General features: G+C 38.3%; 2 protein-coding genes across 7 annotated transcripts; one reads left to right on the forward strand and one right to left on the reverse strand.

The window, feature by feature from the left end:
- Window positions 1–4,395: 4,395 nt before the first annotated feature.
- LOC120276041 (uncharacterized mitochondrial protein AtMg00810-like) lies at window positions 4,396–5,919 on the reverse strand. The gene is made up of 2 exons (XM_039282786.1): window positions 5,287–5,919; window positions 4,396–4,869 (listed from the first exon to the last, which is right to left on the reverse strand). The coding sequence occupies exons 1-2, from the start codon at window positions 5,917–5,919 to the stop codon at window positions 4,396–4,398; spliced, it is 1,107 nt and encodes a 368-aa protein (XP_039138720.1).
- A 4,455-nt stretch (window positions 5,920–10,374) lies between these two features.
- On the forward strand, window positions 10,375–15,311 carry LOC120275174 (ubiquinone biosynthesis monooxygenase COQ6, mitochondrial-like). Of its 6 annotated transcripts, XM_039281691.1 has the most exons (9): window positions 10,375–10,422; window positions 10,525–10,636; window positions 12,318–12,417; window positions 12,792–12,935; window positions 13,290–13,348; window positions 13,827–13,932; window positions 14,358–14,425; window positions 14,527–14,578; window positions 14,867–14,989. In XM_039281691.1, exons 1-5 carry the CDS (start codon window positions 10,400–10,402, stop codon window positions 13,322–13,324), a joined length of 414 nt encoding a protein of 137 aa, XP_039137625.1. In that variant the 5' UTR covers window positions 10,375–10,399; the 3' UTR covers window positions 13,325–13,348; window positions 13,827–13,932; window positions 14,358–14,425; window positions 14,527–14,578; window positions 14,867–14,989. The 6 variants fall into 6 exon arrangements, with proteins under 6 accessions (XP_039137625.1, XP_039137627.1, XP_039137626.1 ...); XM_039281693.1 differs by lacking the exon at window positions 13,827–13,932 and having other exon boundaries at window positions 14,874–15,003; XM_039281692.1 differs by lacking the exon at window positions 13,827–13,932 and having other exon boundaries at window positions 14,511–14,578.
- The last annotated feature ends 204 nt before the right edge of the window (window positions 15,312–15,515 follow it).

Consider the following 15,515-nt stretch of genomic DNA (forward strand, 5'->3'; position numbering starts at 1 on the left):
GATCTCTGACATCTTTTATCAATAATCAATTAAACTTCTCGACACCGAAGTAAATTCACCTCCAAGTATAAATAATCCATAGAATCATCTATAATCCATAATTTAACTTTCCCCAGGTTTAATTCCATAGATTCACATGACAAAAATCAATTCTAACTCATCGTAACATTATAAAAGTTAGACCAATCCAAAATTTAAAGAATTGAAGAAATCTTATATGTGCTACAATACCATGCAGGCTATCTGGTACCTGAATGGCCCCTAACCAACCCTATGCGAGCTACCTCTGCTCGCAAGCTACCCGCATGGTTCCCAAGTGGAACCATGCTGCCTTTATGCAGCCTCTATGCGGCCATTAACTGCTCGCATTGCTCTCAAGTGGAAGCATGCAGCCTCTATAGGCCAACAACCATCCGTATTGATCCCCGATTTTACCATATGCACGTTTAAGTGACCTCAAAACCTTTCATGTATTATTTAACCCAATTATATGCATAAAAATTCCATAAAACTCCTTTAAAATCATTGAATTCATAGAGATATACATCACAACATCATTAGTTTTCTCAATACTTATAACTTAACCAACTTCCTTTGCTCATTTTACTAAATTTAGCCATAAACTCTCTTGCATCTATATCTCCCATTAATTTACTCTAAAAACATATTTTCCCCAATGCTAGCACACATATTTCCTTTTTCCACTTATGTTAGCTAGTTCACAAAATCACAAAAATTCAAGCAACTCCCCTGCATGCCAAGTTTGCCAACATACACAAGATGCCCAATTTCAAACACCCAAAAATTAGGCTTCCCTTACAGTTACCTCATCACCATTAACATTTTCAATATCCTAGTCATATTCAATCCCAACCTTTTGACATGGTCGCAAGTGTACGTGCCGATCGCCTAATAAAATATGCGTAAGGTAGAGTGTCGGTCCACAGGAAAGAAAGTGAATACTAGTAATGACTCTAAACCCCAAAAAATAGCCTGAAAGATTGAGTGGTGTGTGTGTGTGTGTGTGTGTGTGTGCGAACAAAAACAAATCAAAACAAGAAAATACAGGAAATGATAGGAGAGGAGTCAAGTAAGAAAGCGATGTCCGGGCTTAGCATCCCTCTAAAGTTATGAGGTATAGTACAATGATTGTCTAAACATGATACAAAACTCTGATTTCTCAGGCGAAGTGTAACTGAATAGTTGTAGAGCTGATATAGACATCCACATAATCGCACTAATACTCTATGAGACCTTATTGTGGTTAATAACAATCTCTAAAGTAGATAATCTCCCTTCCCCCCTCCACAAAGAGAAAAATTATTCCTAATTCGACTACAGAGCAGAAATGTGATTTCTCTTAAAATCCACTCCACATGATTGCAAAGGGCATGGAGATTAACACTAATCCACTCGGAAAGATAGTGGGAGACAAAGTCTCTTTGATACCCTAACTAGAGGTGTACCCACTATTTTCTTGAATTGCGGCAAGTCTATGTTAGGTGAGAATTTTTTCTCGTCACGTAACAATACCAATATGATAGCTAGGGCTTCCACCTCGCTAGCAACCAAGCATTCAATCACACAATTGGACTCAAACAGATGAGATTGCAAATAAGAAAAATAAACATTCAAAGCATAAAAAATCCAACAACTAATGTCAAAATATACGCCCTAGAGTTCAACTATGCCCAAACATCTACAAATTAGCCATCCATTAATGGAGGGCAAGCATTCAAGATACAAATAATGGAGAAAAAACATGAGAATTATAAAAACCACCTTTTCAATCCCTAGAATGAAGAATCACCAGAGGAGTTGCTTGAAAAGCTTATACGCACACCGCCAAGGTAAGCTTGACAGCTACGATCTTCAATCCCCTTGAATGTAGATCCGAATCCCTCTCCAAATCGCTCCTTAGGTGCTAGAGATTCGTCTCTTTTCTCCCCTAACTCCGCCTCCAAGAGTCGCCCCCAAAGAATAAAAGAATAGAATAGAGAATGCCTAAAAGAAAATCTCACAAGTTCTATTTATACCTGACTGCTTACGGGCTGCTTACGGGCATAAGGGCTAGGCGGTAAGGGAGCTAGAGAAGATGGGCGTGAGCCTCACAGGAACATTTATGGCTGTAAGTTACGTTCGTAAGGTCTTCTGTATGTATTACATTCCAGCTTACAATCATAAGCGCTGGACCGTAAGCTTCACTATTCTACTTCTTGCTACCGTCCTTACGGGCGTATGTTGTAATTATAAGCTCTTCTGGATGGTCCTTACAGGCTTAAGTCTTGTCCGTAAAGTACTATGAATTAGCTCTGAATCATTCTTATGGGTATAAGTATGGCCGCAAGGTCTTCTGGAATTAGCTTACAGCTGTAAGGTGGGTCATAAGCTGTTCGTAAACCACCCGGTTTGCCTTGCCCTTATACTAATGATGCCGAGAGGGCTCCAACTTCATCATTTAAGGTCTGAAATGCTTTATTTAGCTCTCTCTCATTTTTAAGCATTGCCCTAAGCTTGTTAATATGAAACACACTACATTTAGCATTGAATTCCACAATATGATCTTAATACATGTCGGATGAGTATACAAATTGGTATACAATACATGCATGTTGTACACTCATCATATTTCCATCACTTTTTCCTTTTATTTACACAACCATCATAGTTCCTCTAATCATACCTCCACTCTATTAACCACATCATTTTTACCATCATTTCTCACAATTTTGTGGTAATTGTTTACATTTAATCCTCAAAAGCATTATATCAAACACTTTGCATATATCAACAAAATCCCCTCACATGAATACCAATATAACCCATAAATATGACCCATTTACATACACCATTCATCAAGCATTTTTCTTCAACCCTAATCAACCATTCACCCTATCTAATACATAAGATTTATATACTTCTCTTGAATAAATCATGATAGACCTCTCTCCCAAAGGTCTTTAGTTTTCATAACCCACAACCATCAAATACAAAGTTGATTTTGCAAAAACAAAGTGGGTTTTTGGTGAATAAAATGTTGATGAACCAACATACATATAAACCTCTGAAATACACATATTATGATTTCACACAACATGAGCTCATAAGCTAGAATAACAAAGGGATCATTCAAGAAGCCCAAAGAAGTTATAAAGCCCAAAATGTTTATAGTAATAGAAGAAAGTTTAACCCACTCACCTTGCTTGTTCTCCTCCTCCTTAATTCTATATATCTAGTGGAAACAATAGGGACAACTTTAAACAACAAAACCTAATCTTATGTATCGTTAAAATCAAGGAGGTAACTTAAACTTAAGCAAAATCAAAGGATTTTCTTACCTTTAATCATCAAAGGGAAGAATATTAATAGAGAAAAGGTTAGGGTTTGCAATCCAAGGATGAAAGTGGAATTGGAAGAGAAAGGGCTGCAGTTTTAAAAACTTCTCATGTTGCTACAATTCCTGTAAAAGTTACAATACTGGGCTAAAAATGCTATAATAACAAGCTTAGAAAGTGGGTTATAACAAGTAGGTTCTCTTAAGGAATATTTAAAGACACTAATTCAAATAAGTGTCCTACTTTATGGCCGGTCTTAAGAATATCTACTATGAAATTCAAAGATGATAGAGACCTCTCTTTGATACCAAGTTGAAGAAAAAGATTGATTCATCTCATTACTAGATAAATCATCCGGGTACAGGAGGACATCTATGCATTAATTGAGAAAGGGCATAACTACATGCAATTAGAATACGATTTTAAAGAGGTTGAGGAGACAAGGTGTTAGTAGTCACTATACTATGGGTCACAGGTGTCACAGATGTTCATGTGATTGGTAGCTTATATTACAATTTTGCTTTTGACATAGCAAGCATTGAAGACCGACCTCAATGAACTTGAAAGAATAGGCAAGATGGCCAAGTAGTGCTATCACTGATGGATAATCCTTTTTGGAACAATGATTAGCTCTGGTGGTTAAGACCTTATTTTGTATATTTTCTTGATATGGTGATGAATGTCTTTTCATTTGGTGTTACTCCGCTAGTTTCCATCTGTTCAAAGAGTCAAAATGCCTCTTGACAGTTGCCACATAGAACATAAGCTCCTATCATTGCTGTCCATGATATTACATTCTTGGTCGTAAGTTTGGAGAAGACCTTTTCTTCTTCCTTCTCTTTTCCAGCTCTACTATATACATTGTTATCAATGCATTGGCTACAGTTGCATCCATTTTTTGGTATGATTTCAAGATCAGAGAATGCACCTGCCTTCCAAGTTCTACAATAATGGTATTTGAACATGTTACCAGAATACTTGCAAATGTGAAATCATCTGGTTCGAGGTTTTCTTCCCTCATTACAGAGAGGAGTTTTAGAACTTCATCCACATAACCGTTTTAAACAAACTCAGAAATCAGTGAGTTCCATGTGACAAGGTCTTTGTCTTCAATCGTGTCAAAGACCCTCTTAGCATCGGTTGTGGCTGTGAATTTGGAATACATGCCAATGAGCGCACTTCCTACAAATGCATTTGGTGTCATGCCAATCTTTACCAAATTGAAATGAACTCCTCTTCCAGTATTGCACCAAGCCAATTCACCACAAGCTGCCAGAGCAGCAACAAAGCTAAATTCATCTGGTTCAAAGCCCAAAACCTTCATTTGGACATACAGAGCCAACGCTTGCTCAAATTGCTCATTCTGGAGGTGAGCGTGGACAATGGAGTTCCAAGAGATGATATCGGCTTCCGATACAGACTTAAAAGCTTGCCATGAATCAGAAATCTCCCCATTTTTGACATACATGGTAATGAGGCTGTTTCCTATCAGTGTATCCATATACAGTCCCATTTTAACAGCAAGACCATGGAGCTACTGTTGGATCAGAAGAGAGGAAGGTATGAACTCAGATAACACACAAGTCAAACTGGATAACTGAAGCTTAATGAGAATTAAGGCTTAACTTACAAAGAGCAAAAGCAATACAATATATAGAGAACAAAAAGCAACATAAAGAACATAGGACTCTGACTCAGCACACATGCATTAAAGTAAATAGATAAAGGGGCCATCCAATCGCAGCCCAACATTCTCTTGAGACGCCCAATCAGAACACCGCTGGATCTCCACCATGCAACGTACGTAAGAGGTCAAATCTTGTAGCCTTGGTCGTGATTCAGAGTAACATTTTTCAACACACTCCCCTTACTCTGAACCTCTCACACCTAGCTAGCTTCTGAAGAATTCAAACTTGTTGTTCGGCAGTCCCTTTGTGAAAATATCCGCTACCTGATCATGGGTGCTACAGTGAACCACGCTGATGACTTTGTCTTTAATCAGGTCACGGATGTAGTGGTATCTTGTGTCGATATGTTTTGTTCGACTGTGGTGAACGGGGTTCTTGGAACACCAAGCCACCGCTCCTGAACCGAGTGAGAAGACCCATCTAGTAGTGCTCCGACGATCCTCCGGCGATCCTCCCCAATCACTGTCGGAATACCCAACAAGCTTGAATTGGTCATTCTTAGCATAATGTAATCCGTATCCAGTGGTGCCACTTACATATCGTAAGATTCGCTTGACTGCCCCATATTGATGCTTTGTTGGCGATTGCATGAAGCGTGCAACTACGGAGACGGCATGCATTAAGTCAGGGCGAGTGTGAGTAAGGTAGAGAAGGCTCCCTACTATTCTCCTGTATTTGGTGCAATCTACATCCCCGGATCCATCCTTCATTTGCAGTTTTTCATTCAGATTTATTGGTCCGCCAACAGGATTGCAGTGCAACAACCCAGCTTTGCTCAAAAGGTCTTCAGCATACTTCCATTGAGAAACGAACAGAGAATCCTTGTATTGTGTGACCTCCAAGCCAAGGAAGTATTTCAGTTGTCCAAGATCAGACATCTCAAATACTTTCATCATGCTTTCCTTGAATTGAGTTAACAATTCAATCGAACTTCCCATATATATAATATCATCGACGTATAGACATAGCAGCAAGGTTTCTGCATTTGCAACCGTCTTCCTATACACTGTTGGTTCATTTGTACTTCTCACGAATCCCGCCTGCTGAAAATAAGCATCGATTCGACTGTACCAGGTTCATGGTGCTTGTCGAAGCCCATACAACGCCTTGCGAAGTCGATAGACATGATCTTCTTTTCCTTTGATGCCAAAACCTTCAGGCTTCTGTACATAAACTTCTTCCATTAGCTCACCATTTAAGAACGCCGTTTTGACATCCAACTGAAAAATTCTCCATCCTCATTGAACACCTACAGAGAGAAATAGTCTAACTGTTTCCATCCGAGCAACCGGGGAGAATATCTCATCAAAATCAACACCCTCAACCTGACTGTAACCCTTGGCCACAATCCTTGCCTTCTTTCTCAGCAGTGTTTCATCAGGATTGTATTTGGACTTGAAGACCCATTTCAAACCGATGGCCTTCTTTCTTTCTGGTAGGATAGTCAACTCCCAGGTTTTGTTCTTGTGAATCGCCTCTATCTCTTCCTGCATGGCAGCAACCCATCCTTTATCCTTGGCAGTGTCGACGAATGATGTAGGGTCTACAGCAGTTAGAGTGAAGGAACATTCATCATATATATCAGTTAAGTTTCTATACCTTGCCGGTGGGTCTTCATCTTCAGTTGTGTTGATAGGAAGCGAAGATCGTGAGTTGTCGTGATCCTGAGATGTAACCAGCTGTTCATCTGGAGGATCACGTGGAGAGAAAGCATCTTGATCAGCTACATCTCCTTCATTTTCATCATCAAATGGCACACAATTTCTTGCAGTTGAAACATCTCCTGCCCAATTCCACTTTTTCTTTTCAAAGAACTTTACATTTCTGTTGACCTGCACTTTCTTTGTGAGTGGGTCAAAGATCTTGTATGCCTTGGCATTCTCGCAGTATCCAATGAAAACCCCGGGAGTGGATTTGGAGTCAAGTTTTCGTCTTTGCTGTGGGTCAGTGAGTGAGTAGGTCAAGCACTCGAATATTCTAAAGTGCTTTACGCCTAGCTTTGTCCCCGTCAACGCCTCATACGGAGTTTGGTCTTCAAGTGCCGAGGTTGGTGATCGGTTTAGGATATGAACGGCAGTGCTCACAGCCTCCGCCCAAAACTGTGTAGGCATCGATGTTTCCTTCAATATTGTTCGCGCCATCTCAGTCACGGTACGATTCTTTCGTTCCGCGATTCCGTTTTGCTGTGGAGAGCGAGGTATAGTGAATTGTTGCCGAATCCCGGTGAGCTCACAGTATGTTTTGAATTCCTTGGCTGTAAATTCTCCACCACGGTCCGTGCGGAGGGATTTCAGTGGCAATGAGAGCTGTCTCTCAACAAAGAGCTTGAATAGCTTGAACTTCTCCAAGGCATCAGATTTCCTTTGAAGAAAATAAACTCAACTGTGGCGAGAGTAATCGTCTGTTAGTAAGAAGAAGTAATGATTTCCTCCGAGTGATGGAGTTTGCATCGGGCCAACAAGATCCCATGAACCAACTCCAGAGGTATGTTTGATCTCCCAGCTTGCCCAGTGGGAAAAACAACTCGTGTCTGTTTACCCAATGAACAGGTTTCACAAGGTTCAATGTTATGAATTTTTGGAAGCCCATCAACCATTTGCTTCTCTGCCAAATGTTTAAGGCTTCTCTGGTTCAGGTGACCATTGCGTTTGTGCCAGATCTCAGATAGTTCTTCTCCACTTTGAGCCGCATTTGCTGCTCCTACATCATTTGCTTCAAGAGGAAAAAGTCTGTGATAGGTCATACTTACTTGTGCGACTTTAGCTTTGGTGGTTGCATCCCGGATGATACATTCGCCTTCTGTGAATTCCACTGAGTATCCAGTGCTCATCAGTTGTTCAACACTCAACAAGTTGTGTGCGAGATGTGGCACGTATTGCACGTTGGTCAGAGTGTTTGTTCTTCCACAGCCGGAGCTAAGAACAATGGAACCAATCCCGCCAACTTGCAGGATTTTACCATCACCTAGCCTGATTGTCTGATTTGATACTTCCTCCAAGTTCTAAAATAGCATCCTATTTCCTGACATATGATTAGAACAACCTGAGTCAATGAGCCACATACCTCCTCTTTCACTTGTATCTTCACTGGACGCCATGAACAACAGTCCTTCATCAGCCTCCTTAGTGTCTTTAGTGTCTTCAGCGAGGTTGACTTCCTTGTTCTTGTAAGGGCACAGAGATTTTATATGACCATATCTCTTGCACCCAAAGCACTGTATTCCCTTGTTCTGTTTATCACTCTCTGCCACACGAGGTTGGGGAGAATGCCATCCTCGACCTCGTCCTCTTCCTCTGTGAGAGCCTCGGCCGTGACCTCTGCCACTACGACCAGTGTGTTCTCCATGAAGAGAACTTCTCACATGCAAGGCTTTATCTTCTTCTTGCTCACCAGCAAGATTCAGCAATGATTCATGGCTCTTCAAAGAGCTGCTTAGCTCATCAATAGTTAGAGTTTTCAGATTCTTAGCTTCAACAATGGAGTGAACGACGTGCATGAATCGTGGAGTGAGGCTGCGCAACACCTTCGAGATCACCGTCTTGACAGGTACGTTCTCCTTTAACATGCGTATCTGGTAAACGATGTCCAAGACTCTACTCATGTAGTTCTGGACGCTCTCTCCCGACTTCATCCTTATCATATCTAGCTCGCGATGAAGTGCATGAAGCTTTATAGTGATAGTATTTTCATTACCTTGATACTCAGTCCTCAGAGTATCCCAAGCCTCCTTCACGGTCTTAGCCTCTGAAATTCGAATAAGAGACTTACGATCAAGGGCTTGTTGTATGAGGAAGAGTGCTTTTGCATCTTTCTTCATACTGTCATGAAGTCGATTGCCATCACCTTCTTCTGTGAACCCATTCTCCACGATGTTCCATAGATCTTTCGATCTAAACATCGTTTTCATCATCATACACCAGAGGTTGTAGCATTCTCCGGTAAACAAGGGAACTCCCTCCTTTGAAGATGAACTGCCTCCTGACATGGACCTGTGTCTCTGATACCACTGTTGGATCAGAAGAGAGGAAGGTATGAACTCAGATAACACACAAGTCAAACTGGATAACTGAAGCTTAATGAGAATTAAGGCTTAACTTACAAAGAGTAAAAGCAATACCATATATAGAGAACAAAAAGCAACATAAAGAACATAGGACTCTGACTCAGCACACATGCATTAAAGTAAATAGATAAAGGGGCCATCCAATCGCAGCCCAACATTCTCTCGAGACGGCCAATCAGAACAGCGCTGGATCTCCACCATGCAACGTACGTAAGAGGTCAAATCTTGTAGCCTTGGTCGTGATTCAGAGTAACATTTTTCAACAGCTACTTCCTTGTAATTACAGACCATTGGCTTACTGCTGCTGCCGTGAGGAGAATAGACACTATATATGCATTTGCAAGTACCCTACAGTCGCCCATTTGCAGGTAAAGCTTAAGACTTCAACTTGAACTAATTCAGAGCCCATACCTCCAACTAAACTAAAGAATCAAAGCCTTTAAAAAAACCATAAATTTCCATGATAAACACAATAATGATAACAATTTTAATAACAATATACATGTATATATTATATGCACTTTGGTTCTCACAACTTTCACAATAGATATATGCAATGGCTAAATCATTTAAATTTTCATAATATCAAGGGATTATTTCGCAAAAAATTGCGTGAGTTCTCTTCCCCTCCTCGTTTCCGTTCCAATTCCCCATTCCCTCGCCGCCGTGCCGCTGTCCCTTCGCCGGAATCTCTCAGCATCTCCGAAGTTCTTGTCCTCATCACCGTCTTCGCATATCGACGTGGAATACGAGTGACCTCTGTGACAGTGCCTCTCGATCTTGGTTTCGTAGGTCAGCATGAAGTTTCATCCCTATTTCCAATCCATCTATAATTGCTGCTAAATTTTATCCTCTCTTAGCTCTCTAGTTGTTTAAAACCTTATCTCTTTTTCAGTAGCTCTCTCAAAATCTCATTTTTTAGGTCACCGGATTGGTAAAGGCATTTGCAAATTAAGATATGATTCTGTTCAATATATATATATATCTATATATATATATATATTACCAATATCACTGGGATATAATTTATAGATATTTGGGGAAAAGATGTTCATCCATCATGGCTCAGAGTATGTTTGTTTCATGTTTGAAAAAAGTTATCATCTTGGCAGATTTGATTCCTATTACATATAGTATAATATAATTTTCATGTTGCAGCTTGCAAGAAGTAATATTTTCATTCAATCTTTTTTCAGTGATCGTCAACTTAATGCTGTTGTATTGTATTTTATTTCCTCCGCTTAGCAAATAATCGGGCATGATGTTAATGTTGCAACTTTCTGGTATTTTTTCTTGTGCAGGTTCTGGTCACAATGTTGATGTTCCGGGTTAAAAGGTTTGTCTTTCTTAATCTATGCGTATTGTTTTTCTTTACATTCTGGAATTGGTGCTTGTTGGTACTGATCTTATGCTGCTGTTTGTACTTTGAACATAACAGGGATGTTGCAAAAAGGGCATTGAACACCATGTGTTCTTCAAACTATTTGAGAAGAAGGAACTTCTGTGACACTGCAGCTGTTGAAGTCTCCTCCAGTATTGAGCGTGGCACGGTGATTTCCATTTATAATTTACCTTCAGACTGGAATTTTGTTCATTGACATGCGCATGAGCGGTCGATGGAGTTCACATGTTTATCTTAGATAGTGTGAATGGTTACCGTGTTATTTCTTTAAGGGCAGCTTGATTCAGTTCTGTCACAATTTAACATGTTGATTGCTAGATATAGCTCAAGGTATTCTTTTGTCTTGATTGTGGGAATAGCGTTTTTTAAACTGGTTTCTTGGCTGATGAATTTGAGCTCTTCTGAGGCTTTGTACAACCTATAGATGCTTACCTGATGACATGGCTTGTATCTCTAATTTCTCGATTGGCTACTCCCTTAGACATTGTGCATCTGTATGTATTCCTTAATTGTTTGAATGATGTATTAGCCTTCTTCATGTCGCATCTTGCGTTCTGCAGCAATATTTTCTCTTGTTGGAAAAGTTGTTGACTTTAGACTTTTGTTGATCAACTATCAGTTCAATTCAAAATCAGATCCATATATTTCAGTATCATAGTTTTTCTATTCTAACTTATTTCATTGGTCTTTCCAAAGTCTCCTCTAGTGTGTAGATATCATAGGTTTTTCCTTCTTTTACAATATGGCGGGCAAACATGAACATTACTTGTGCAAATTTGGGTGTGTGTGTGTTGAATTTTCTTGAGAGTCATGTTATTTGTATTTTTTTTGAAATTAAGATAAATATTAATATTGAGGGAAACAAAATCTAGAAAGTTTGGTATGGTAAGTCCATGTGAAACCAATAGATAATGTCTGTGTGGAGTGGAGATTTCTCCAAAATTTGTCGTCAAAAAGAGTTTAATGCTTGCAAACTAGCGCATACCTACCTTGAGAGTCAATTCTCTTTTTTGTCTCTGTGTGTGGCATCTTAGTTCTTTATTATTTACTCTCAATTAGCCCCACTTGCATATTCACTATAACCATGACCCTCATCTTATATTTCCCTATTTTGTGAATTGTATTTAGTAGGCTTAACTTTGGCACACCCATATCGTGTACTTAATCCTCCTTGATTTCTTGGCAAAGGAAGTATTCAACTTTCCAGGGTTCAAAAAGATGGCTATATTGGCAAGCAGAAATTTTACATTCCAAATTTGCTCGTTTGTTAGGAATTGAGCTATGAAAATATAGTTCTTTTCCGGAGGTCATTTCTTTGTGTTGACAGTTACATTGAACGGAAGTATGACTTATTCAGACAGCAGATGATGAAAGCCTTATTTTCTAGAAATTAGGTGCCAATTGTGAGTAACATGTTCTTATGGCTTTGATGAACCATCAACATTGAATGAATTCTCCATTTAGCCTGAATTAGTGCATCATCACTGGGAATTATAACTGCAGTTTGTTGCCGTTCTATTTTGGATCTTTCTTTTTAGTCATTTAATGAGATACCAGGAGATAATGTGCCCTGAATCTCTTCCAGGAAGAATACATTCTCAACTTCTAAAATTATCATTTGGTTTCCACAACTGTACATTTATTGACAATACCACAAAATATTGTACCCCAAATCTCACCCAGGAGGAATACTTCAGCTTTATTGGTTCCCACAATTTCCAATATTTTATTCTTTATTTGGTATCCACAATTTCAATCTTCTTTTATTTCTTCTGATATTAATATCATCTAGTGGTCATCTGATGTTCTTTTGACTTATTACTTAACAGGATTATGCAGAGAAGGTTGGTATGACAAATAAGGTTGACCAACATGATATTGCAATCGTTGGTGGAGGCATGGTCGGCCTGGCTTTTGCTTGTGCATTGTGTAGGTATTATTATAATGCTTCTTTGTTAACATGAAATACTTGATTATATTTTTGTTTCTAGCCAGTGTCAAATTTTTTACTTCAAATTTGGAAACAGTAAGCTGCTGGAACTCGACTTTCATTCTTTCAACCTCCAGAAATAAACTTCTTTATGAAACAAACCATGTTTGGTGCTTTTAGAAGGGAACAATGTAATAATTTAGTTTGTGCTCGGAAACTTTAAATAGATCAATTGCACTACATGTTTTCTCCGATGTGATTGAAGTTGAATGTACGATTTCATATTAATATAGATTAAAATTGCACTTAAAGTCTCAAAATTATATATGTCTGCACTTTTTGATATTTTATATCTCTGTGTTTTATTTTGCAGCAAGTATGCCTTTGACAAAACAATTATCAATAGCTATTATTGACAGTAATCCTGCTTTAAGGTCAAGACAATGCTTTAATAAGAATGCTATCCCTGATCCAAGAGTTAGCACAGTGACTCCTTCAACAATATCATTTTTCAAAGGTAATTATGCATGTGTTTTACCTGCTTCAGAAAAAAATTTAGTTCATTATCCCCATTAACTTTTGCTTATGAAATTTCATTTCTCTTATTCGTCACAGTGAAATATTAATCCGCTATTACATTGCTATCTGTAAACTCCATTACACTGAGTAACACTATAATGTTCATTGATATTATTTAAAGTTAAAGGTTGTATGGAAACTGCTTTATTGCCTCCTTTTTAGATATTATAATTATTTAGCTAAATTAATCTGTCCATTGAGTCTATTGGAGCATAGAGCTATATTATTTATTGTTATTTATGCTTGGAGGGAGTATTCTCAATGTAGTATGGCTTTTCCCTTTATTGTGCAGAGGTTGGTGCTTGGGAGCATGTTGAGCAACAATGACATGCATTTTTTAATCAAATGCAGGTGATCCTTAGATTCCTGTTTTTTCCCCTTTTGGTGTTCGTGATGATTAATTTAACCAATATTCTCTTTAAATCCAATAGAAATGTATGTGAATGAGTAAATCAATGTAATATCTGAAGACTAGGTATCTCGGTGTGGTGAATTATCCATGTTCCATTTCTTCCATGGTTTCATATTTAAGTGGAGGTCATCTGATGAAAAGTTCACTCAGACCTCTATTGGTCCATTCAATTCTTCTATGGTTGTGTAATTTCCTTTCCCACACCAGTTGAAAATCTGGAACTGATTATTTTTTCAATCATTTTAAATATCTTTTTATCATCCAACCAAATCTCCAACTTTCTTTGATGTACTCAGTTCATCCATTGTACTTTAAATTTGCCCACCTCAATGTGTTGATCCATGATAGTTTAATTTATCATACCTAAGGGCCTATGCAATTACAAGGAAAATTCTTTAACCTTGTGCTTGCTTGCAGAAGAGAGCTTGATATTTGGGATTTCAACTTTTGAGAGCAGAATAGCTTAAATGCTGAATCAACAAGTTATGGGAAGGAAATGGTGGGAACAATAAATTAATTTCAAGTTAAGACATTTCTTAGCTGTATCATATTTCTCTTCTCATTTTGTTGTCAATACATTTTTCTACTTTATCAGTCAGAATTACACTTCCCGGTAATTTCACTCTTAACTCATCTGGACATCAAATTAAACGAGAGCTTGTTTTCGGAGTATTCCTTTTCCATTTTATGGATTTCCTTCCTTTATATTCTCTAGTATACCTGAAAAGCTGGTGAATAATTAAAAATTGATCTGGTCTTATTGAGCTTCATTTTGTTTCATGCTCTCTGGTTGTTACATCAAGTTATGTAAATCTTGGATAATCTTTTGTTGTATGAGTAACATTTTTTATGTTGCAATTTCTGAGGCCTTCTTTTCCTCGTTGTTGTGATGGTGGATGTTGATGTTTTAAGGTTGTTATGATTGGCTCACAAGCACATCTTTTACAGGTATGGGATTATACTGGTCTAGGATACACTAGGTATAATGCCAGAGATGCAGGGAAAGATTGTCTCGGGTACGCCTACACGGCTACACTTTCTGACACATGCATTATTTGTTCTTTTGATTAATTAATTTTGTTAGACTAATGATTCTCTTAGACTTCTGCTGATGCAGATGTGTGGTGGAGAATAAGGTGCTTGCAAATTCACTATTGTTGTGCTTACAGGTGATATATTTATGTGTGTATATATCTAGTGTGAATTTAAAATCTAACTGCTAGTGTTTTGTGCTCCTGAATATTTGTTTCCCATAGGAATTTTAGTATCCAGTTCATGTAAGTGGGTGTTTAGTATGTAAAATGTAAATCTTCTGCTTAACGATCAGTCTCGATGTAGACATTACTAGGAGAACATCATCCAGTACTCCATTAATTGTTCCCATTTTATATTGTGGGCATTTAAATAACTAATTATTCTATGCAACGCTCAAGTTCTTAGGAGTCATATTATGGCAGAATGCAGATTTCCAGAAGTCTATTTACTCTGCCAGATTGACCTCAATGGCCTTCCCGTCACAATATTCGTCAGCAGGAAATGCTGCTGGACAAAAATATGTCAAGGACAATATATCAGGGGCATCACCTACAAAAGAAAATGAAGATAAGAAATGTAACAACCGGTTTGTGAAGCTGGACTTGAGTGATTCAATGAGCATACATGCAAAATTAGTGGTAAATTTTAGCTCCAAATTTCATGAATTATCCTACTGTACGCTCTTCAATTATATGCACACCTCTTCCAGCAATCTTAAATCAAGGATTGCGAGCTGATGGTATTAAGTCACATGTCATGGAGATTGCAGGATTGAAGATGACTGGATGGAAATACCTACAAAGTGCAATAATCTGTACAGTTGAACATGCCATGAAAAACCACTGTGCATGGTAGAGATTCCTGCCATCTGGGCCTATTGCACTTCTCCCAATTGCCGACAACTTTTCCAGACATGTCGCCACATTGTAATATGTACTTCATTTTTTGCAAAAACTTTTTTGACAAGAATTGTATACATTACAGTGGTATGAATACACTACAATTTACTAGTCCTCTCGAGTCAGAAGTTTTGCTGATTATAGTCATTGAACTCTCACAATTGAAAATTAT

Source organism: Dioscorea cayenensis, chromosome 14 (assembly GCF_009730915.1).
Source record: "Dioscorea cayenensis subsp. rotundata cultivar TDr96_F1 chromosome 14, TDr96_F1_v2_PseudoChromosome.rev07_lg8_w22 25.fasta, whole genome shotgun sequence".
In the NCBI taxonomy this organism is placed as follows: domain Eukaryota; kingdom Viridiplantae; phylum Streptophyta; class Magnoliopsida; order Dioscoreales; family Dioscoreaceae; genus Dioscorea; species Dioscorea cayenensis.